Consider the following 24,934-nt stretch of genomic DNA (forward strand, 5'->3'; position numbering starts at 1 on the left):
CCTTCCAAAACCACACCGGTCTTGTGCACGGCAAAGGAGGGAGCTGCCGCGGCAGGCGAGGACGACACCGTCCCCTCCGACACCGCCTGCTCCCTGGCAGCAAAAGGAAAACGGGAGGCGAGCAGCCAGGGCTCCCGAGGGCTCAGCGAAGGGGCAGGAGCCTGCGACGGCTGGCACGGGGGCCGGGATGAAGCCGCCGCGGAGCTGCTCTGCTCGGGGAGAGCCACCTCCCTGCCCCAGAGTCGGCTCCTCTGCCGACGCGGCATCGCCCCACAGGCGGGAGGTTTCCTCCGACCCACCAGCACGAGCGTCCTCTGCCCCGCGGCAGAAGCAGGGCTGGGTGCCCACCAGGCTGGGCGCCCACCAGGCTGGGTGCCCATCGTGCCAGGCAGACGGTAGCAAAGCTGAAAAAAACCCCAAACCTCAGTCTGGGAGGACCCAGCTCCGATTCCCAACCCGCTCGCGCCCGGACAAGGGCTGGCAGGCGGCTCCGGGCAATGCTGGATGCAGGTCACTGCCAAAGCCGTTCCCGATAGCTCTCCCGAAGGACACCACGACCCACTGGTCCCCGTCTCCCCGACAAGTCACATGCTGCTTTGGGGAGGATGCCCAGGGCAGCGTGTCCCCGCATGGGACAGGGACGCGGCTTTCTGGCCCCTCCGACCTCAGAGTGGAGCGAGGAAACCACAAGATAAACCTCAGAAACCCGCCTGAAGAGCCAGAACCCGAATTCACTCACTCTCACGTTATTTAAAGCCCATCACAGCTTCCAAGTCCTACAATGATGCGGGAATCTCAATTACCATTAAAAGAATGCGTTTCTGCTCCTTGCATTATGGAGAAAAGCCTGAAAACCAACCCCTGGGGATTAAACAACTCTAGAAAGAAGAAAAATAAAAAATTCATGTAATTTATACTATTTAAAACCTGGCAGTTGGCAAACCAGTCTCTCGACTGGAGGAAACTGGGGCCGTTCACACCTTGCAGAAGGCAGGGAGATTATCAGGGCTGGAGACCACGATGCCAGCCCCGTGGCCACGCAGAGCCCAGCGCCACCCCCTCCGCACCCCGCGCCGGTCTGACGGCAGGATCTGGCTTTAAATGGGTTTTTAAACACCTCTGAGCTTGTGGGATGCAGCACGCTGCAGAAGGACAGCGTGTTATTTTTATCGTTGCATTAGTTCCAGTTTAATTGCCGGGATGCTATTAACTGCACGAGCAGGGTCCGAGCAGCGGGAACGCTGCTGTCAGTCTGTCCTGCCTCAAACCCCCCGGACGCCCTCAGCGGAGTGGGGTTTGAGACCCAGCACGCTCGCTGCACGCCAACACGTGCCTCTTCTCCGCACGGCCACAGCTCCGCGCCGAGTTTGGTGACAACCAGGGACAGGAGCCATCGACCAGCGCCGGGGACTCCCGGCTCGTCCTCTCCCACCTCCTCCAGCCCGGACGCTCCTTCTCCTCCGGCTCAATTCAGCAGGATGGAGCAGGATGGTGGCATCCCCCGAGTCCTCCTTCCTCCTCCTCCTCCTCCTCCTCGCTCCACTGCAGGTCCCAGTCCCCTCCAGTGCTCTGCAACTGGGGATGCTCCCGCCATCACCGATTCTCCAGCCCCGGGGCTCCATCACACCCCATCAACCCGTCCCGCCCGGGACCACGCCGTCCTCCCGCAGCCCCCCCTCCCACCAGCCCCTCTTGGAAATTGCACATCTCCAACACGGCAAAAAGACCCCGTTTTGTGCCAGCGCTCGCGGCTGGGCTCCCTCGGGTCATCAGGAGCTGGGAAACACACTCGGCTCTCGCCGTGGCTGCTCCCATGCAGGAAACCTCCCACCAGCGATAGCCCAGAGATGCTCAACACCCTCCCAGCACTGGAGCCGAGCTAATCCCAGGTTTCACACCCGACACCTCAAAGGGTCCCCGGGGACGGCCCTGCCATCGCAGGGACCCCTCTGCCACCCCTGTCCCCAGCGGCTCTGTCCCCACGGCTCCCAGCGGCGGAGCAGGAGGGAGGCAGGAGCGCACGGCAGAGCAGAGCCGCTGCTGAGAAATCATCTCGGAGGAAACAAAACCTGCCAGTCAGCGATCTGACTAATGGCATACGGGAATTAAGACAGCAGAAAATGCCCTCCCGCGCCTGCCAGCAGCTTCCCAGCCAGGTGTGTTCGCAACAACTTGTTTTCACGGGGAAAGCCGGGTTCGTGCCTGCGCAGCGCCGACGACGCGTGCTCAGCGCTTCGGTTCGCACCTCTCCCAGCACAGCATCCCCGACCCTCCTGGGACCGAGCCACCCTCCCAGCCGGGGCCTGCAGCCCCGCTCCCAGCCCAGCGGCCCCTGAGATGCTGGATGGGATCAGACCCGGGATGTGGGATTTGCTGGGGGCAGTTTCCCACAGCGCAGGTGGGGACAGGAGCCTCCGAGCAGGTCGAGCCCGCTGGGCATGGGGGATGCGAGACGTGGCCGAGCAGGCTGGGCAGGGACGAGCAGCGTCACAGGGAGGTGACAGTGGCATAATCCCAACATACGAACCGCTTCCAGCAGGGAAAGCCTGGCAAAGGAGAAGGATCAGGCCCAGGAGGACCTGGGGAGCCGGGGTGCAGGGCTGCACCCCAAGCTCTGGGACGGCCCTGGTGGGACGGCCACCGCGGAGGGCACTGACCCCGGGGCCTCCGGCTCAGCCCCGCTCTCCTCCCGACACCAGTGGCCTCCCAGTTCAGCACTGGGGAGACGATGCCTGCCAGGGACGGGGCCACCCGGCTCCTGTGGAGACCGGTGACGTCCCCGGGTAGATTCGCTTTACAGGGTCATGGAGGAAGGTACCAGCGCGGAGATATTTAAGCGGCGTTTTACCATCGGAAAAAATTAGAGTCACAATATTAATTAATCCTCAAAGCACTTTACGAACATTAACTAATTAATCCTCCCAACCCCTCTGCAACGTGGGAAAGGTATCATTGTCCTCGTTTTACAGCTGCGGAAAACGAAGCGCGCAGAGGTGACGTGACTCACCCAAGGTCGCTGCGAGCCAGGTGAAGGTGGGACGGGGACCCCGAAATCTCCGCCGCACACCCCGTGCCCCCTTCCTCCCACCCCTGAGCAGGACAGAACCCGGCAGGGCTGGGCGCCGTGCAGCACCCCGAAGTCCCCCCGCAGCCGGCGTGCGTCCCGCCGCCCCCAGCCAGGTCCCAGCATCCCGGTCCCCACCCAGGGCAAGCAGCGAGTCGGAGGCGCAGGAGACGGGGCCGCGGCACAACGCACGAGCCGGGACCTGCCGCATCCCCGCCAGCCCGCACCCATCACGGCGGGCAGAGCCCCCGGCACGTAGCCCCGGGGGAAAACCCGCCGGAGTCTGGGGCAGAGAGCTAAAATAGAAAATGCTGAGGGGTTTTATCGAAAGCACAAACGACCCTGCGCGGTTTAAAAGCGATTAGAGGCCCCGGCTGGGTTATCAACCGGTGTCTCAATCACGCAGCATCGATCCAGATAATAGCTGGCAATTGTTCAGATACAATATCATAAAGTCACTTTAACTACAGCCATAAAGCTTCCCCCGCCTGCGGCACTGCCGGGCGCTCCCCACGCCGTGCCGGGGCACGCGCCGCCCCGGGGGCTCTCTCAGGGCAGGGGGGGCGGATGGCAAAACCTCGTCCCCATCGAGTGCCGTAAGCACGTGCTCGGGGCTGAGCGTGGCAGAAGATGCCGCCGGGGCCATCGCCAGCCCGTGGCTCCGTGCCGGGGTGCGAGGGAGCAGCCGTCCCCCAGCCACCGACCTTCGCAGGGACGAGGCCACCCAGCACGGTTCCCAACGCCACGGCGTCCCCCGGGGATCGCCCCCCGCTTCCACTGCTCTCCCTTGCTGCGCTGGGAGCAGAGGGGACCGGGAGGGGACACCGAGACCCCCAGGGCTCCCCTCGACATCTGTCCTGGGAACCGGCAGCGCACGGCACCGGGGTTAGGGGAGCTCAAAGGCGGCTGCTGAGATTCGCCGTTTCAAGCTTTAATCCGTGGGATTTACGGTAGTTAGGAGAAAACGTGCGGCGACAGCCCCAGCCCCCCCGTACAGCGGCCGTGAACCCCCCCCCGCTCCCTGTGTTTGCTCTCACCCCCAACAAAGACGGGGCTCCCCACTGCGCAGCACCGGGACCCAGCTCCTCTGCTCCCCACAGAACACCGGGGTGCGGGGCTTCCCACCGCCAGCCCCCCAACACCAGGGTGTTTCTGTGCCCCCGGGGCAGCCACGGCCCCTGCCCGGCTCCACTTTCCAGCCGGAGGTCGGTGGGTTTTGGTCACCGGCAGCCCCCGGGGATGCCGCCGACAGCCCCCACCCGTGCTGGAGAACGCCGCTTCCTCACCCGCTGCTTCCCACTGCTTAATGAGCACAAAATATTTCCATGTTGCCAATTACTTGGTTCGTTTGTGCTGCTGAGGGCAGCGCTGGCGCAGGGAAAATCCCCCTGAAGCTGCCCCGGCCCCTGGGGAGCGGGGGGAGCCCCGGCAAGGTCCCCCCGGCCCTTCCCGGGCCGAGCATCCCCATCCTCGCCGCGCACCCCCAATGCACCCCTGGCCTCCTCGCCGTCAGAGCCGCGTTCGTTAGCAGCCGGCTAACGGCTTTCCCACGTCCCCAGCGTGACACTGATGCGGCTGCGGCGGGAAAGTGAGACCTTCCTGGGATTTAAACCAGCCTTCGAGGGACTCGGCAAAGCCCCAGGTTTGCACCGGCTGCAAGACCCGGCTCTCCCCGGCGCGGGCTCCTCAAGCGTCCCCACGCCGAGTTACAAACGTCCTCGGAGGCCGGGGCTGCCGCCACCCCGGTGTGACGGAGCCGGAAGGGCAGAGACCCCCGTTTCCAGCTGCCGGACCAGGCCGAGGTGTGAAAGCAAAGTGCAGTTAAACATGCCACGACGCCCATTTTGCCCCTCGGAGGCTGGCGGGGCCGCTTGCCCCGGGCGTGCTGATGCTAGCCAAGCATCGCAGCAGGATCCGGCCCCGGTACGGGGCACGGAGACCAGGTCCAAGCCTGAAGCAGCGCAGAGAACCCACCGGCACCTCGCGCGGCTTCATCACTTGGGAGCGACACTGGGAGCAGCCCAGCGAGGCTGCTGGACTTGAACCCACCACGCCAGCTTCAGAAACCCCATTTTTAGCTTATCGGGGGGGCTGAGCCCCCCCAGTTTCACTCCGCTGATTTACACCAGCAGAAGACGGTTTGGGGTCCGACCTGCCACCGTGCCGGCATCGCAATCCCTTCCAGCATGGAGAAAACCCCGGGCGGCACCGCAGACGTGTGCCGGACCTCGCGCCATCCCGGCTGGGTCTGTCGCACACCGGGGACCGATCCCCCTCCTGTCGCAGCCCCGGCAGCGCCTCCCAGGCAGGATTTACCGCGGGCGAGACCTCTCCCCTCAACGAGATCGCTGCTGCAACACCATCATTATAAAAACATTAAACCAGGTCGGTCCCCAGGAACAGCGTTCCTCTCGCTGCAGCTACACCTGCGCCCATAAATCCTCCCTCTACGAGGCAGCCCGGGTGGGGTGATTTATAAGGTGAAACAAATATTACAATGTTTAAGAAAAAAAACCCAAAAACCCATCCAGCTGGGCTCCCCTCCCGCCGGGGACGGGACTCCCGGTGTGAACCGGGGATGCTTGGTGACACCAGGTTTTTGCTCACTCATAGGGCAGCGAGGGACTCCTCGGCGAAGGGCTGCGTCCGCAGGACGCCAAAATGAAGTTGGGCTCCGGCGCTGTCAAACACGCTCGGCCGTGCGACGCACGCAGGGGCCAGCCGCAGCTCTGAGCCACCGCGTCCCCAGCACGGGGGAACCGTGTCCCCACCGGCACCCCAAACCAGCCCGGAAGGAGCTGGGGGCTGCAGCCTGTCCTCGTGCCCCGGGCTCTGCGGACACGGAGGAGAAGGCGCTTGGCAGCCAACACCATCGGCACCGCTCGCTGCGGTCGCAGAGCTGCCAGGAGGACGCTCCGGCTCCCGGCCGAAATTCCCGGGTCTGGCCACGGAACAGGAGGACACGCTGTGCGGCAGGGTACAGCGCTGGGAGAGCGACGTCCTTCTCAATCTCTTCATGCACTCTACAAATATTAATTGCTTAATTTAGCCTCTGGCAGCGATCCTCACCTTAACAGCGGAGAAACTGAGGCTGGGAGGGGGGAAGCCATTTGTCTCCGTGTAACGAGCTGGAAACTGGATCCAGAACTCACGCCCCAGCTTGCTGTCTTAATGATGAGAGTATCCCTCCACCTCATCCAAAAGCTTTCTATTTTAAAAGACAACATTATGATTTATTATTATTAATCAGCTTTGAAATGTTTTCTGGAGTCCACGTTCCTGCTGCTGTACGCCCGCGCCGTGCCCCGACACTCCCCGCTGCCGCCCGGCCCCACCAGCGCTTCACATCCCAACGCCGGAGAGCGCTCCGGGAAGGAGCCAAGGCAGAGAATGAACAACTGCGATGGCAGCGGGGACGAGGGCGGCCGGCCCAGCCGGAGAGGCGGCAGTTGGGTGACCGGACCTCAGAGCCACCGACCGCGAGAACCGGCACGGACAGGGACCGCAGGCAGGGGAAGCCGGGAGCCCGGCCGCGGTCAGAGGCGAAGGCAATTCGTGGCGATGACCGTTAGGCACAACGCCACCTCCGCAGCACACGCCCCGCTGCAGAGGGTGATCCCCGTTCCCATCCCTCGTTTTAGCCTTTAATTCCACTGCAGCGCGGGAGCAACGCCGGGGCCGCGGTGCAAGGGGATCCCGGTGTTTCATGGGACTCGGCACCCCGTGCGCCCGCCCGGCTCCAGCCAAACCAAGACCTGTGAACCCGAGGCAATCCAACGGAGACGGCATTGGATGGGGACTGGAGCCAAAAGCCATTTCTGTTCGGGACGGAGGTTTGTTGGAAACCAAACCAGGAGCACCATTGTGACCGGCATTTCCAGCTGGAGCTGGAGCAAGAATTGCCGTGTGCTGGTGCCGTACCCGACAGCGGTTGTACAACCGCAACACGGTGCCGGTGGCCGCGGAACAGCCCCCCCCCAGCCCTGGGGATGCGGCACGGCACAGCCTGGCAGGGCCACGGCTCTGTCCCGAGTCCTGCAGTGCTGCCGGAGCCGGGGCGGCCGGGGAGGCAGCGAGCGGGCAGGCAGCGAGCGGGCAGGCAGCGGGCAGGCAGGCAGCGGGTCCTCCTGACCACCCTGCATGAAAGATCTCGGGAAACCCAAGGAGAGAGCTTGGAAGATTTCCAAGATGGACACCAAGCCCTGAAGCACAAGGCTGCGTCAGAGATAAGAACCTTGCAGGGTTCAGGATAACAATAATTTCCCCCAATAAAGGATTTTGGAACCTACCCTGTCCTCATCGCTCTCCCTAACACCCCGGCACCCCACATGGGGAGGGGACAGGGGACAGCCCCCACCCCAAAACGGGGACCCCGGGAGCAGGGAGCTCACCCCCCGGCAGGAGAGCGGCCGGGCAAACAGACACCACGGGGAGAAGGAAACGCAGTTACGGGTTTTGTGCAGTTTTTTTTAAAGTGAAGGAAAATGGTGGAAGGGCACGAGAAAGAGGAACTGGGATAAAAACCGAAGGAAGAAGCTGTGGGGAGAGGAGGCGATTCCCCTCTCCCTGCGTGGGACACAGGGCACGCAGCCACTCGAGGGACCCCGGGACGCTTCTGCCCCCAGCAAAAAGCCCAGCGGGGCGATTCCCCCCCTGCACCCGCGGCTGGGCTGCTCCCCAAACACAGAGCCCCTCTCCCCTCCCACCAGCCCCATGTCTCCAGGCTTTCTGGGGGGGGACGACACACAAATAAATCCAGGCTGATCCGCAGGAGACGCCCGCCTGAAAGGCAGCAGGTCCCATTTTAGGTGACCCCGGGAGGGCGGCGAGGGGCCGACCGCAGCCCCCAGAGAGGCTCCGTCGGGATTTGATTCCCCAACACTCAGCACCCAGCTGGGTCCGGGACTGCTCAACCACCCGGCTCCGAGTTTTCCAGCAGCACAAAAGGAAATTTCGGTGAACACCCAAGTACCAAGCACCAGAGGGAAATCCTAGGGAAACCCTTCGGGAGAGCATCTCCTCCGGCAGCAACTCTCCCACCTCCAGCCCCGCTCACCCGGATGCCCCGCTCGGCAGCACCGCGGCCGTGCTGAGAATTGGTCTGAAATTTGTGAAAAGCCCCTTCCCAAGGGCCAGCGCGCTGGCTCAGGCACGGGCAGCTCCGGCGCTGGGTCTGGCAAATTGTCTTGGTAAAAATAAAACAAAATTTGCAGAAGAAATGCAAGAGTAAGCGTCGGTTAGCAAAGCACTGGAGAACGTTTGCGTGATGGGAAGCAAGGGAATTCAAGCCGGAAGGCCCAAATATAGGAAAAAGCTGATATTCCTGGTGTGAAGGGAGAGGAGGCTGACAAAGGTTCCCTTTAATTTCAGGGCAAGGGAAAAACAATTATTTGGCAAACGTTTATGTATCCTTTTAAAAACCCTACCGTTTCAAAATAACGCTGAAATAAAAGCGCCCATCCCAGGACCGGGGTCGTTCCACCGCGCGAAGCCCCGGATGCACCCAGCACAGCTGGGGGGGACGGACAGACGGACACGGCCCAGCCGCCCGCACCACCCACCTGACCCTCCGCCGACGCGCAGGTCGGGGCAGACGCGCCGCAGCGTCGCTCCCGTGTCCTAAAGCCCTTTGGGGCTGGACCAGCGTCCACCAGCACGGGTAGCCGGCCCCCCGCCCGCCCCTCACCCCCAGCCCCGCCGTCCCGGGGGGCTCTGCCCCGCGTTTTTCCACTCAATTTCCTTCCTGAGTCGGCAGGAGATAAATCCCTCTGCCGAGGCAGGCGGCCGGAACGGCAAAGCCGGCAGTGCCAAGTTTAATAAGCAACCCTGATCGAGAAACCAGGTAATAATTGGGATTATCGAGCTGGCTGGGAAAGAGCTTCCCCGGCTCCTGACGGCCCCTGGCAGCCACTCGGGCTGCTCCCGACGGCCCCGGCTCCCCGCACGGGGTGGCAACGACACCCGCGGGGCCACCAGCAGGACTGGGACGGCTGCTGGACACGGCGAGGCTGGGACACTGCCAGGGAGCAGCGTTAGCTAATTCATAATTAAAAAAAAAAAAAGGCAAAACAATAAAACCCTTTTTGGACGCACCGTGCACGGTCAGCACCTGCAGCACAAGAGACCCGGCCACCGCCCTCACCCCGTGTCCCCCGGGAAGGCCCGGGGACCCCAGCTCCCTCCCCACCTCCGCAGGAGCATCCCCGCATCCTGGCTCGGGGGAGCGACGGTGCCGCCGCCGTCCCAGCACCCACGGCTGCAGAAAGCTCAGCCACCGAAATAATCCCGTCGCGGCTGGATTTTGTGCGGGGCGCGAGGTCCAGGGGCTTTTTTTCTCAGTGGAAATGGGATTGGATAAAGGAAGAATTGGGATTTTTCGAGCTGTTTACAGGGTCAGGCTTGGCCGATTTTATTTTACTGCAAATATAAATAGGGCTTTTTAAAAATAAAAAAAATAAAAAAAAAATCAAGCCAGTCTAAATAAAAACCCACTAGAAGACACAGTAAGAAATCCTGCTGGAGGACAGGCAGAAATATCCGTAGCTGGGCTGAGTGCTCAGAAATATTTGTATTTGCTGTCTAAACACTTTATCTGTTTCCTAGCACATGGGAGAGTTTTGCTCTCCGTGTAATGTTAAAGAAAAAATAAACCGATACAAATAATTTCTCCTCTTCTGCAGAAAAAAATCCTACAAAACTTGGTTGCAGACGCACCAGGGGAAACAGCAAATATTTCCACTGAAATTAGGCTGAACGCCACGCTAATCAAATAGATGGAGGAGACAATTCAGATGCATCGGGAGGAGGAACAGGCTGGGGGATCTAACGGGTCTTTCCTATCTCCAGTCGTTACAAACCCCCTTTGCAATTTATTCGCCTTTTTGCCAAAGCCGGCGGCCCCGGGGAACGGAGCCAGGGGAGATTTACGTTTTGTACAAAAGATCTGAAATACAAAGTTTAATTCTTGGGGGGATTTCAGGGTTGCGTGGGGAAGAAGCTTAAATAAAACCACGTTCCTGTGTTCAAATAAAAAGTATCGAGTGATGGTTTTAAACTCCGCGGATCCTGGTAATGCTTCTGCAGCGCACGGCGGGAATACCGGCGGTGTCTGTGCGGATGCCTGCAGACTCGCTGCCGCGTCTCGGGGGACCAGCGGCACCGGGTCCAGCGCCAGGCTGGCGTTTGGTGGCGTTTGCACCGACGGACACGAGTGTGCGGAGGTCACGGCTGCAGGAAAAAAATGGAAAACCCCACAAATGCAAAGCGAGGCTGAGGGGGGGGGGGAAATGCCAAGAAAAGCAGAAAATTGGCAGGTCAGGAAGAGCTCACGTGCCGAGGGAGCCCGCGGCTGCGTCCCGTGGGATCGCACCACGGCTGCCCGCTGGCACAGCCCCACTGGGACGTGGCTCGGCTCCGTGGCCGTCCCTCGCCCAGCAGTGGCATTGCTCACCGCTCCTCTGCTCTCGCAGCTGGGTCTTGGAAAGCAAATGGGGGAAGAGGGGAAAAATTTAAAAGGGGGAGGAAGGAAAAAAAAAGTCTTAATCCGCATTTCTGTCTGCATCCCTCTCCCTCCATTAATGACCCGGAGGAAAACGTCAAATGGATCCGAGCAGGGCTCGGAAACGGGAGCGCGGGTCTCGCTGGCCCCAGCGCTGATTGGCTTCACCGGAGGCCGCGAGACGTCGATAGCCATGCTTTGTGGCATTTAAATCACTGCCAGGGATCAATACGGCAGAGCACCGCGGGCCCCCACCACCAGCCTCACCGGGCGGGCGAGCCGTGGGCAAGCCGGGGGCACTGGGGAGCCCCAGCCTCGCCCCGAACCCCCACATCCAGTGCCGGCTGCCCAGCCCGGTCCTGCCCCAGGCTGCTCCCCACCGAGGCACCACGGGGGTGAGACCCACTGGTCACCCCTGCCACCCGCAAAGCCAGCCCCTCGGCCCGGGGCCGGACCGAGCCCCGGCTGGCAGCCCGGGGGGGACGTCCCCAAAGCTGCCACCAGCCCCGGCTGGGGCTCACGTCCAGCATCCCGTGTGCCTCTGCACTTCCATCAGCTCGGACGGGCTCACTCCCCTCTTCGGGGGCTGCGAGCGCTGCGGGGTCAGACCCCTCGCTCCCCAAGGGCACAAGGGAAGGGGAAGTCGTTCCCCGTCTTTGTTATTATTCTAGGGAGTAAATTTTCCTCCTTTGTTTTATTTTTTCCCCACTGTTGTTGCTTTGACCGCCTCGTCCCCCTCTGAAGTTTGGGATCCTCCCACCCACCCGCGCCCCTGGCGCGGGGGGACAAAGCCCAGCTTCAATCAGAGCGGGGCGGCTGGGCAGGGCGGAGGCGGGTGCTCTCCCAATCCCTTTGGAGAAGGATCCTTTTTTCCCCCCATCACGTCTGCGGCGTCGCCATCCAGCACACGGAGGAGCCGCATGAGCCGCCGCAGCCTCGTGCCCACGGTGTCGCTCCGGCCCGAGGGATGCACACGATTCTGGAGGCAGAGCCGGGATCCGGCAAGCAGAGCCCAAACTTCGGCTCCTCACCCCGGGAGGGGCCGAGGACCCTCCGTCCACACCGCCCAGCTCCTTCCGCCTTCCAGCCAAAGCTCTTGAACCCCGTTAGGGGCAAGGGCTCGCGCCAGCCGCTCGCCGAGGGACGGGGTAAGGTCAGGAGGAGACAGGCAAAGCGGAGCAGGATTTGCCCCGCCAAGGGCGCACACGCGCACGGGATAAGCTGAGAGGAACCCCGGTTTACGTACCCATGGCCAAAAGGAAAGACATGCCCCAAGGGTGACACACCTCCCTGCAGACAGGGCCGGTGGAGAGGCGTCACACCGGAGGGGACGTTGGCACCGTGCTCCCGGCCTCTGTGCCCTTCATCAGCACGGCCCCGTGCCGGGCCCACCTTGGCAAACCCCGCAGGGTGGTCGTTTCTCCTCACGGTTGCAGGTTTGAGGGACAATAGGGGACTTTCTGCAAAGCCCTGGCCACCTTTTGGGACGAAGCCCCACCCGGCAGCTCCGCTGCCGCAGCTCTCGCCACGGCCAGCCAAGGAAGCCCCGGTTCCCCACCGTCGGTGCCGCAGAGCCAAACCCAACCGCTGCCCCGGGAGGGTCCGGTGACCCCACTGCCCCGCTGCCCGCTCCTTCCCCCAGCACCCTGCCAGGCAGCGTGCCTTCGCCCGCCTGCGAAGCAGCCCACCACTCTTGCTTGGCTTTTGAGTAAGGAGCATCATTAAGAGGTAATTAGCTCTCGAACAATGGGAAGCTATTTAGCAACCCAGCCACAGCAGCGTCAACAAGCAAAGGGGGAGAGGAGGGAGGAGAAATAAATAAATAACAACACTCTGACCGCCCAGGAACGAGCTGGGACCGTGCAAGGCCGCAGCACCCTGCCCAGCCGGCGGCACGGCACGGCACGGCGCTAGCCAAACGGGCTCCTTCCCGGCCGCCCTGCTCTCAACAGCCTCGTCCCTTCCCAGCTTTCCTGCTGGGGGCAAAACAGCCCCGGCGCATCGCACGGGCCGGACAAACCCAAATGGCCCCGCGGGCGCTGCCACCCCGACGTGGCCCCCGGCCAGCCCAACGGGGCGGTGGGGACGGCAATGGGCACGGCTGGGGGCGAAGGGCTTGCCGGGCCGCTGGCAAAGAGTTTGCACCCACACAAACACCCCCTAAGGCCAGTGAAACACAAGCCCTGTTTTCGGGGTGTCCCTGGCTTCAGACCCGCTCACCGCAGCGGCTCACCGAAGCTCGGACCCCGGCATCGGCACTGCTGGAAGCGCCGCTTACCCCTATGCTCACAGAGGCAAAAACGGGGTTGGTTTTGGTTTCGTAATGACGCGTAAAGCACAGGAAAATGGCCGGACTTTGGGCTGGAGCGCATCGGGCTCAGACGGGTCATGGCAGCAGGGAAAAAAAAAATTTAAAGTCCTCTTAGGGGCTAAAGGTACCAACGCCAAGATCTGCTCGCCTTCCGTAAATCCCATTAAACCCAACGAAGCAGGGCAAGATCTCTGCCCCGACTGGGGAAAAACACCCAGGATAAAAATGAAGCCTCTAAAATCATGATTAATATCTAACACAAAAGAACCAAAATTTTCACCATCAGGAACGAGCAGCTATTTAAAGAACAATTGCTGCAATTTTACAGACAACCCAGCAGATGAACCTTGTCAGATGGATGCAGGTAGAGGCACAGATAGCCACAGCCACCGGCACATGGGACGTACGTGCGTACGCAGCGAGACAGACAGACAGACGGGCGAGATCGGACCTGGATGCCGAGATCTGCGTTTACAGGCACGTAAACACAAACCTACTTGTATCCCTCGGCCCACAGGTAGGTATTAGGTGTGGATGTAACACCGGGAAGGTCACGGGCACGCGCTCCTTCCCACGCACTGCGCTGCGCTGGGCGGGCGTAGGTGTGCTTGGGCATCTGTGTGGCCTACGTGCGTGCGTAAAGCAGATATATGTGTGTGTATATACAGGCACACACACGTATCTGTATGAGAAAGAGCACTTTTAAAGCTTTCCAGTGGTAAGCGAAGGCATCGCTCCCACCCTCTGCACCGTTCTCACTTCCCATCCTCTTTGTGTCTCCCCACGCCAGGACGCTGCGGGTGCCGGGGAGCGGCTGACCCGCCGGCAGCACCGCGCACCCCCAGCCCGTCCTCGCATTAGGATGCGGCGCATGGCCGGCATTTGGATACCAAATGTGCGACCAGCAGGGAATGTAATTGCGGTCCCTCGAAAGGGACAGGCGGAGAGACAAGAGACGGGCAGAGAGAGAAAATCTTGTCAGGGATGCTGGACCTGTTTGTATCTGCTCTCCGTTAATCGCGCTCGCCGCAGACCTGGGCTGGTAAAGAATAGCTAACACGGCTTAACGGGCTGGAAAAGAGGGGTGGGAAGGGCTGCAAGCGATCTCGGCACAAAAGGAAAACAAAACAGATGAAAACTAAAAGAGCAGGAATTGCGCAGGATGCAGGACGTGGCCAAGCGCCGGCACCCCCGAGCACCCCGGCACCGCTCCCGGCACCCCGAGCCCAGTGTGCCCGGTGAGGGGACTCGGCTTGCCCGTGACACGGGAACCACCCAAGTGCCAGAGTTTAAATTCACATTAAAATCGCTCCGAGGGGGGAACGGAGCGTGGGTCTTGCAGAGGCTGGTGCAGATCCCGGTGCGATGCCCACGGGAGCGGGGAGGGCGGGCGGTCACGCAGGGTTGGGACCCGACCCCGAAGGTCCCGGCCCAGGCAGCCCCGGACGGAGACGGGGCGCAGAGGTTTTGGGAACCAGCCCATGGCAGAGCTGGCACCAAACCCACCCCAGCACGGAGGCGTGGGTGGGCACGTCCAGCGCCATGCACGCTCCCCCGGAGCCGAGCCCTCCCGCTCAGCCACCCCCCTCCAGCACCAAATTCCCCTGGAAAAAACAAACGTTGAGTCTTTTTCGCTCCCTCGAAGGAGCGTGCCGGTTCTCTCGAAGGAGAGCCGGCACACGTGGGCTGCCGTCGTCCTGGCCACAACCCCTCGTGACCCACAGGTGGGCAAGTTTGCTCGGGCTCGGGCAGTTAATGGGGCACGGCCCCAGCCCCGGCTGCTCGGGGCTTCGCCACGGCTCTCCTCGCCCCGGCTGCCGTGCACCGAGCCCTCGGACAAAGCACCAGCCAGCCAGCACCGGTGGGCGCCGGGGCTGCGGCTCCGGGAGACGGCAACGCAGGAGAAAAGGGGCACAAAAGCCGCCGGGCCGGGGAGCACGATCCAGACCCCCCCGCCAAGACGTGCCCCCTTCCCCCCAACTCCACCACTCCTGCGGCACGGACCCTCACCCTCTCCCGAAGGACAAAAGGACCCCCCAAAAGTCCTGCGCTGCCGTCACCGCTGTCCCTGAGCATCATCTGGGCTCCCACCAGCCGCGGTAAATCCCCCTGCTAGAAACCATTTCTCCGGCTTCCCGATCCTGGGATTGGGGAGTGCAGAGGAGCAGAACAGAAATCCCAGCTGTGCTCACAAAACCAAAAAAATAATAAAAAAAAAAAATCAGAAAATAAGCCTTCCAAGGCAAAGAAATGACTTCACAGTTAAATATAGGCCACGGGTAAAATCTAGACCATTTACAGCATTTGTATCTGTACTGTAAACAGAGAGGGGAAAATACCGAATACTTTGCACATTCCCCTCTCTGTAGATACAGAAACGCACGGCAGCGTATGCGGGAACGGCATTTGGCTGCAGGAACACTGTCATCCTGGAATTACTATAACCTGCCCGTTACGTAGCTGTAGGTAGAGCGGGGAAGGAAAACAAATCTTAAACCCTCCGTCCTTCCGTGGCCTTCGAGAGGTTTCCAGTCGCAGCCCTGAGGCCGCGGGTCAGCGGGTCCCGGGATCGGGGACCCTCCGAGGACAGGCTGCCTCCTCCCGCAGACCTTTTCCCCCTGGAGCGTGGAGGTTTCCCAGGCCCCCGGTTCTTCGCTGGGTGACGCACCGTAGCGCAGCCGAGACGTTCATCCTAAATCCTGCTGCGGGGTTGGGGTTGCGTGAGCGAGGGGGGCCGAAGCCGCAGACCCCGACCCGCCCGGGCGATGCCGTCCCACCGGCACGCGCTCCGGGACGCCCGGCTCGCCCCGCTGCACCTCTCCTCGGGTCCCAAGGCTGCAAATTCGCCCAAGAACCCTACGGGCAAGCGGCTCCCGCGCCACCGGCCGCGCCGGCTGGAAAACACAGAGTGACCACGCGGCCCCCCAAGACCCCACGGAGGGAAGAGCCCTGCCCCGGCCGGACCCCTGCCCGCCACGCCGGGCCCAGCAAGAGCCCTGCTGAGCTCTTGTGCCCTATGGTCCCGTCCGCAGGGGCATCGCCCCGGACACGCAGCGCCTGCACCCACAACCGGCCCCGGCCCTGCGGCTGCCCGGGCACGGCCAACGCATCCCACCCCGGGGAGGTAAAGCAGCATTAGTGCGTCTGTACGTGCCACAGAGCAAAAATCCACTGTTAGACGTGGTACCGAAACAGCGCAGTATTACATAAAGATACGTTCTTCCTCCTTCGGCTATTTCCAGGACAAGCCAGGAGTTACATCCAGCAAAACCCATGCAACCTTTTCCAAATGCATGCTTACAAAATCCTTTAAAAAAAAAAAAACAACCCGTAAATCCACAGCGAGTGGCTAAATATCTCCACAGAACAGGCAAATTGCAGCATCCCGAGGTACCACTTATTTTTAATTTAGACCCAATTATGAAATATAGAATTATTCTAATCTGGGCAAATCATATTGACCGTGAGATTTATTACTGTCTTTTATAAAATATAGATTGCAATATAAACCCAAAGAAAAATATTTATCGCCAGGTCAGGTCTGCGGGTTCAAACAAGCACCAGGCATTTTAACATGGGGGGTTCCCCCCCCCTTTTTTTTTTTTCCAATCCCTTTTGATTTCCCCCTTATTAAATGAGATGGTAGGTGGAAATAAAGAAGGAAAACAAGGGACCGGAAAAAGCATATATACGTTGTTCTTCATTTTTAAGGATGAGATAGTCTTCTAGTAACTCCAGAGACAGACAAAATAAAAAAAACCGCTGGGTTCGAAAAGGAAAATAAGCAGAAAACTCAATGGCAATTTCTGCATTTGCAACGTCTAACGAATTGCCTTGAATTCCGAGACCTGAACACGCACGCAAGGAGCGCATGGGCCGACTGCGACACGGGGTGCTCCCACATTGGGGAAATTTGGGTCACATCCCGGAGCCAGGCGCTGCGGACGTGCCTGCTGAAACCCACCAGCCATTGTCTGCTCTTCCCTCCTATCCCTTCGCTCTTCCTTTGCCCTATTTTATTTTCCCCCTCGAAAATATTTTCCCTGCCAACGTCAGATGGAAAATATATATATATATACACAATAATAAACCACCACCTATTTTGGAGGATTAATTCCCCGCCGCCTTCTCCACGGCGCCCGTCCCGGCGCGTACAAGAGGGCGATGGGGACGCGGGCAGCTCGCGGGGCTGAGCCGAAGCCACCACCGATGCCAGGTCCCACGCCAGCACCCGGGATGCCCGTCACCCAGGGACCAGGGGCCACTTCTGGCTATCACCAGCGCCGCAAGGAACCCTTGGGTGCTAAATCTCAGCCGCGGCCCCGACCGCTCGGCGACGCCGCCCTCGTCTCCAGCGGCCGGGATGCCGGAGTTTGACCAGGGAGACCCTCACACATGTTTGGCGTTTGGGAGAACAAAAGAAAAGAGCCCAAAGTGTGGGAGCTGGGGAGGACCAGGAACTGTAACCAAAAACTTTGCAATGGGCAAAAAAAACCAACAAAAAAAAATCCCTGCCTCTTACAATCCCCCACAAAAATGTGAGGGAGATAATAAAATCCATATGCACCGCAGGCGGCCCGCGGCGAAGGCACTGCCGCGCACAAAGGGACGGGCTCGCCCCAATTTCGGGGCGGTGCGAGGGTGCGAGGCTGGGGGCGATGGCGCCCAGCCGGTCCCCCCGAGGGGACGCGTGGCGGACGGACGGATGCCGATGCTCTCGAGGGTCCTCGGCCCAACGCGCGTCCCACCGGCTCTGGGTGACTGCGGCCACCCGCCGAAACACAGGCGGGAACTTTAATAAACTGTGATGGTGTCACCAGGATGCTCCCAGGACACGGCCGGGAGAGGAGAAGGTGCCACCGAGGGTCCCCTCCCGGCTCTCCCACTGCAAGAGGGGAAAAGCCTCCCAGCCAGGGAGCGCCGGAGCAGCCGCCTCGCCGGCAACCCCGGCTCCTGCCTGCTCTGCCGCGGCCAGGGCCCCAGCCCCGCTGCCCACCCGCAGGGCCCCTCGCCCCGCCGGGGGACAAAGAAACACCCGTTCGACCCCCAGAACGGAACGGCCCAAACCTGAAGGCAGCGGGCGCAGCGGCACCCACCGCAGAAGCCAACCGAGCATCGCCACGCAACCCCCCGCCTGGCTTGGCAGGGGACGCCGCCAGGGCCGGTTTAACTTTGATTCATCGGGGGAAAAAATATGGGTTTGGGGGCAGTTTTTTTTTCTTTTTTTTGTCTTTTACGAGAGCCGCCACGACACGGCCCACTCTAAACCCTGCGGTTGGTATCCGAGGGGAAGAAGGGCGTGGGGGGTCCGGCTGGTCCCGGCCACCTGAGCCAGGAGCAGGATTCCTCCTCGCTTCCAACTCTCCACCAGTTTTTTGGTTCCTCAAAATTGTGAACAAAGAAATACAAGAGAAATGAAACTTTCACCGGGAAAAAAACCCCATGCCTGCTGGGGGGGGGGAGGAGAAAAAAAAACGTAAATTCAAAGACAGACCAGGGAAACTAAACCAACTCCGCAGGGATTTCGCTTCCAAGAGGAACAGACGACGGGCGGCAGCGGGGCCGGGCTGCCCCGAGCTCCCGGCCACCGGTGGCTTCGCCGGGTGCCGCTGGGCCACCCCGGCCCCGCACCCCAGCCCGTTTCACCGTTTCAGCCCCAAAGCGTTATCGCACGCACGCCCGTGGCCGCTCCCGGACGCCTTTTGCCGTATTTCGGGGTTTTTTGGCAGGACCTTCGCCGAGCCGCCCCCGGGAGAGGGACCGGGGCGGGGGGGGACGCGGGACCGGCGGGGAGGAGAAACTTGAACTTCCCCGAAGTTGGGCGCGGAGGGGCCGGGGGGGCCGAGCCGCAGCCCCGCGGCACCGCTCCCCCCCCCCGCCCCGAGCACCGGCAGCCGCCGCCGCCCCCCGGGAAGGCGACCCGCCGGCGGGCCATGCTGCCGGGGCTGCCGCAGCCCCCGGGGACGGGTCCCCCCGGCGCCGGGGGAGAACTTTGGGGGGGGGGGAACCGGAGGAGGCGGCCCCGGCTGAGAGGCACCACCGGGGACCAGGGCCGAGCCCCCGGGGCCGCCCAGACCGTTACCGGAGCAAACCGGGGGGCGAGGGGGGCTGGAGCGGGACCCGATCCGCAACGGACGGCGGCAGCGGCCGCCTGTCACCGACCGGGCGGGGGGCTGCGGGCTCGCCGGGGGGGGGTGTTGGATAACGACTCAAACTTGGGCGTCGCTGCAGCCCGGCCCCCGCCGCCCCGGGACCGGCCCCCGCCGCCCCCGGCCTCACCTGGGGTTGCTCCGGTTCCAGTAGACGGCGTACCGATCCGAGATAACTTTCCCGGTCTCGTCGGTCCAGACGCAGACACCGACGAGCGCGGCGAGCAGCGCGGCCGCCTCCCAGCGCACCATGGTCCCGGGCAGCGGCGGGCGCGGCTCCGGCCGCTTCAGGGGGCGGCGGGGCGGCGGCGGCGGCCGGCGGAGCCCTGGGGCCGGCCGGGGGCGGCGGGGGCGGCGGGCGGCGGCGGGCGGGCGGCCAGCCCTCACCATCGCCCGCGGCCCCGGGCGCCGTCAGCGGGGAAAGTTGGGGGCGGCCGCGGCGCGGCGGCGCCGGGGCAGCCGCATCCCGCGCCCGGGCGAGCGGCGGCGGCGGCGGGGACCGGCCGGCCCCCCCCCCGGGCCTCGCCCCGGCACCGGGAACCTTCCCCCCGCCGAACTTCGGCCAAGTTCCTCCGAGCCCCGCGCCGCCGCCCGGTGCCGAGCCCCCCGGTGCTTGTCCCCGCTACCTGCGGGACGGTGACGGGCTCAGCCCCCAGGTCCCCGTCCTCCCCCCCGCCCCGCGCGGGCCCCTCCGCTCCGGGGACACCGGAGAGACAAAGGCCGGGCCGGGGAGGCCGCTGCTCCCTCAGTGCCGCCGCGCCATGCTGCGCCCGCCGCCCGCGCCCCCGCCCGCCCCGCGCGGCCTCCGCCCCGCCCCGCCCCGCCCCGCGCGGGCCCGCGCCGCCGCCGCCGCCTCTGACACATTGTTGCCACCGGCGGCCGCCGCGCGCGCCCGGCCCGGCCCCAGGGCGGGGCCCCGCGCGCCGCCTCGGTCCGAGCCGCCGCCGCCGCGGCCCCACCTCTGCGGGGGGGGAACGGGCACCGGGGGGGGGGGAAGGGCCTCTGCAACGGGGGCCGCAGTGCGGGTTCGGGGGCTCTGCAACGGGGGTCGCACCGGCAGGGCTGGGGGGCTCTGCAACGGGGGGTCACACCGGCAGGGCTGGGGGCTCTGCAACGGGGGGGTGTCACACCGGCAGGGCTGGGGGCTCTGCAACGGGGGGGGTGTCACACCGGCAGGGCTGGGGGGGCTCTGCAACGGGGGGGGGTCACACCGGCAGGGCTGGGGGGCTCTGCAACGGGGTCGCACCGGCAGGGCTGGGGGCTCTGCAACGGGGGTCACACCGGCAGGGCTGGGGTCCCTTTGCAAAGGGGGTCACACCGGCAGGGCTGGGCGGCGGGGGAGGCTCTGCAATGGGGGTCACACCAGCAGGACTGGGGGGGCCCTTTGCAAAGGGGGTCACACCGGCAGGGCTGGGGGGCCTCTGCAAAGCGGGGGGAGGTTCTGCATTGCGGGGTGCAGCGTGCAGAGGGGGAGGTTTGGGGGTGCCTTACCTGGAGGAAGGGGGGGGCTCACGGGGGGTGCTAGGGTGCCCGGGGGGTGGGGTTGCTTTGGGGGGGGTACGTTAGGAGGGGGCAGCCGGGGGCTCAGGCCAAAGGGGACGGGGGTACGGCCTGCAGCCCGCGGGCAGCCGGGGCGCGTGCCAAGGGCAGGGCCGGAGCAGGCAGACGGACAGACAGACGGACACCCCGTCCTGGGGCGGGAGGGGAGAGCCCCTCCTCCCCAGCAATGCATATACATTTTTTCACCTCCGATCCAGGGATAAAATTAAACAATAATTTGCATTAACGTATCGCTTTCCTTTGTCGCGCTCTCGGAAAACGCTGATGTGACTGAACGCGGCACAGGCGGCACCTCGGGCAGAGCCTGCCCGCGCCGCCACGCCGGCCCCCGGCCTCGTGTCCTCGCCCGCCAGGGCCACCGCGTGCCGCGGCCCTCGCCCCGCACAACGGGCACCGCGGTCTGCCGGAGCAGCGGCGCGGCTGTGGGGCCGTGTCCGGCACCAAGGAGGACAGAGCTCGACCGCAGAAAACAGACGCATGGGAAAAGCCGGTGGCATTTTGGGTTGCAGGTGTGCTGCCCGGCCGCGGCGCTGGAGGCCACGTCCCCGAGCGAGGACGCCCTTCTCGCGCTGCCCGGGAAGGCTGGTGCTCGCCGGGGCAGGACCCGCTCCGCTCCCAGCCCCCCCGGGTACCCCCTCAGTTAGAACTTTAATGCATGAATCACTGTTGCTGCAGAAGGACGAGCAGACGCAGGCGGACTCTGAACCCTCCTCCCCGGGGGCCCTGGCGAGTCCCTCCCGGGGGTTTAGGCCACCGCGGCATCCCCTGAGCTCCTCGGAGCCGGACCCAGCTCCCCGGAGCTCCTGAGGTGCCTCCAGATGCAAATACGCATCCAGTTGGATTCACAATAGCAACAAGGTGCCCATTAAAATCAACGGGAGCGAGCAGCCGAGGCGCTTCCGCAAATCCCGCTCGCTGCCTGTCTTTATGCTTCAGCATCTAAATACCCTTGTAAATCTGTCTCTGTCTAATGTGCTTTTAGTTTTGAGTTTGTTAGCTTTAAAAGGGAGAAAGAGGTCCACTGCGAAACACCTCCGGTGCTGCATGTAGATAGGTGGGATATAAATAAAATATGGATCATCGTCGTTATTTATCTAGCAGATCTATTTTGAAAAACTCAATGAACTGTGGGGCTCTGCATCCCTCCCCCCGCCAAAAAATAAAACAAATAAAGGCAGAATTATTTTTGAATAACGCTGCTGGAGCATCCTCCCGTGCAGCCAACTCCTCATCCTCCGCCATCAAGGTTACACATCTCTTTATCTGACTCCCATCAAGATATTTCTCTATCAAGCCACCGACAACCAATCTTTCTCCCTGTCAGTGGGAAGCTATCATAAAGCTGTCCACTTGTCTATCAAGTTTATTTGTTTTCATTTATCAAGCCGAGCCACTAAAAGCCTTTCCGGGCACGCCGACAGGGCCAGCGGTGGTCCCTCCCCGGCGCGTGGCTGCGGCCGGCACGGGGGACGGCGAAGGGAGCCCCAGCAGAGCCTGTCCAAAGAGCGCAGCCCCGGGGGGAGCTCCGGGGGGGACCTGCAGCTCGGCAAAAACCAGAGCTGACACCACCCCCAACGGGGATGTTTCGGGATTTGAAGCCCCCGTGAGGCTGGACCAGCGGGAGACCGCTGCAGCCGATGGAAAAACCTTCTCACGGGTGCGGGAAGAAGCTTTTCTGGGGCGGATCCAGCTGAAGAGGTGGACCTCGACCCAGCCCATCCACGACGGGCTCCACGCACCTTGCGACTGCGTCTGGTTTGCTCACGGCGAGGGTTGTGCTGGGGCGGAACCGCTCCGGGGGCTCCAGCTGCCCTCAAAACCCGAAGGCAAACATCCCTAGAACGAGTAACCCCGGAGGAGCTCCCTAATAACCCTGCTGGAGATGCTCCTCACCCCCCCCGGCTCTCCGGCCACCCGTGGAGGTCTGACACCGGAGGCAGGCGGACGGACGGTTCTCCTCGGGGTACCGGAGAGGTGCCCACCGCCCAGCTCGAGCAGGACCACCAGCGGAGGCAAAGCACGCGTCCTCCGCTGCCAAACCAGCGCGGGAGCTGCTGGGGAAGGTTCCCACTCCCTAACACTAAAGCACTGCGCAGTGGGATGGTGGCTGCCGGCAGGAGACTCACAAATGCCAATTAAGATCAAAAAAACTTACATTTCAAACATAATCGGGAAAGCCAAAAAGCAGGAAGGGGGCACGGCCCCCCCACGCAGGCACAGAGGAGGCTGCGAGAGCCCTGAACGCTCCCAGCCGGCCGCCCCGCTCCTCGCCGGGCGCTTGAAAAATGAGAACATCAGCAGGAAACCCATGGCCGCGGCCAGGAGGAGCCACGCCAGGGCTCGGGAGACCCTGCCCGGCTCAGGCCGTGGCATCGAGGAACTGAGCCGGATTTCCATCACCTCCAGGCTCGACAGCTCCGAGGTCTGGACTGGGGACAAGCGATGACTTTTCCCCCCAGAAACGCAAGGCGAGCTCAGGGCTGGGCTCTCCCGGCACTCCCAGCCTCCAGTTTTTGCCTATTCCGCCTCATTTATGCTGCTGAACTGTTCGAGCGCTGGCAGCAGCGATGCCGGGGACACCGGCTGCCCCCAGCTCCATCCAGACGGTGGGGACACAGCCTGCGGGACACCCCGCTGCCGCCCCGGCTCCTGCGCCGAGCCCCTGCAAACGGCCGAGTCCTCGCTCGGTTTGGGCTCTCAGCTGGACCGAGGGACGGCAGCCAGCACGGAGCTGCCGCCCCTCCGTGCCCCTTCTCCCAGGCGCTGGGCGCTCGGGCTCTGCAAAGACAAGGTCACTAGAATACTTTAATAGCATTTAAAAAAAAAAAAAAAGCCTGTTTCCCAAGCCTTGTTCTTGGAAATAGCTAAACAAATTTGGGTGAAATTACAGGAAAAGATGCCTCGACTGAGAAACTCAGCCCAAAGAATAAAGTCATAAGCAGCTAAAATACCAGGTGTTCAATAGCAGGCTCTACTCCAGCCCTGCCTGAAACACCTCGGGCAAGGCTTGCCGGGAGAGGCAGCGCCTTTTATGAGACCAGCCGATAGAGCTGGAGACAGCAGATAAGCTTCCAAGCACGTGAGATGTTTCCCAGGTCCCTGGCACGGAGCTCGGCGTTTCTGCCCGCCAGGGCAGCGGGGCGGGGGGCACGCGGGGACCCCCCTGCAGAGCGAGGGGCCATCCTGCCCCACGGCACACCGCGCCCCACGGCCCCCGACACCCCGCTGCTGCGGGGGGGCAGCCGGTGCCGGGCTGAGAGCCGCCCACACGCTGCCGAGGGTCTCCAAAGGGCTCTGGATTGGGATCGGGCCCTTGCGGAGGGCGATACCTTGAAGTAATAATTACTAAATTAATCAAGCTTCACCATATCCCTCGAGACTAATCAATTCCATAGTTATTTTGTGGATCGAGAAACAGAAACAATAAAAAGACCATCACACCGCCTTCGGCGGCAGCTATCGATTTTGGTTGTCTGCGATTTGGGGTGCCGGTTCCCACCCCGGCACTCGCCGGCTGGCAAAATCTGCGGCCGTTCGGCAAAGCGTGACGTGCCCAGAGCCACGCAGAGAGGCCACGGCGGTGCCGGGCAGCACCGGCGAGTCCTGCTGCTTCCCCCAGTGCTCTGCACGGCTTTTCTCTGCCCGTGCAGGCAATGTCCAGGAAGCTGCTGGTTCACACTCAGGCAGCAAGCCCAGCTCGGCCCAGCTCAGCCCAGTGCATCCCAGCTCGGCCCAGCCCAGCCCAGCGCATCCCAGCTCAGCCCAGCGCATCCCAGCCCAGCCCAGCGCATCCCAGCTCAGCCCAGCACATCCCAGCCCAGCCCAGCCCAGCACATCCCAGCCCAGCCCAGCGCATCCCAGCTCAGCCCAGCGCATCCCAGCCCAGCCCAGCGCATCCCAGCTCAGCCCAGCGCATCCCAGCTCAGCCCAGCTCAGGCTCCACTGGAGCTGTGGGAAGTCACGGATCAAATTCCCTGGAAAATGGCCAGCGAGCACAAGGAAAGAGCCCGGTTAATCCTTGCCATCCAGCTCCCCGACGGGTGTTTGCTTCCCAGCCCAGTCCTGGTTTAGTTCCTACACGTCTCTGCCCGGCGCAGAGCCCAGCACCAGCTTTGCATGTAACGACTTTTTCTTCCCCCCTTCTTGGTAATTGGAAGGAAAACATTCTCTATGGTTTTTCTTGCCTTCTTTCTAACAGCACCAGGTTGTTTTTCTTACCAAACAAAAACAACTATTTGCCTTAATTATTGCAAATCCTCATATTTCCAGCCCCTAGCTACTCTAGGGGGGCGAGGCTGGTTGCAGGGAGGTATAATTTACACCCGTCGTCTTTAACTTTAATTGTATCAGCC

The 24,934-nt window shown here is 62.5% G+C and overlaps 1 protein-coding gene across 1 annotated transcript in view; it reads right to left on the bottom strand.

Moving 5' to 3' along the window:
* Nucleotides 1-19,813, bottom strand: part of EFNA2 (ephrin A2) — a 48,855-nt gene extending 29,042 nt beyond the window's left edge. The window contains exon 1 of the mRNA XM_072845099.1: nt 19,153-19,813. Within this exon, the coding sequence (XP_072701200.1) occupies nt 19,153-19,412 (260 nt within the window). The 5' untranslated portion in view covers nt 19,413-19,813. The remainder of the gene's footprint in view (nt 1-19,152) is intronic.
* Between the last annotated feature and the right edge of the window lie 5,121 nt (nt 19,814-24,934).

The sequence above is a fragment of the Ciconia boyciana genome, chromosome 24, assembly GCF_034638445.1.
Source record: "Ciconia boyciana chromosome 24, ASM3463844v1, whole genome shotgun sequence".
Classification (NCBI taxonomy): Eukaryota; Metazoa; Chordata; class Aves; order Ciconiiformes; family Ciconiidae; genus Ciconia; species Ciconia boyciana.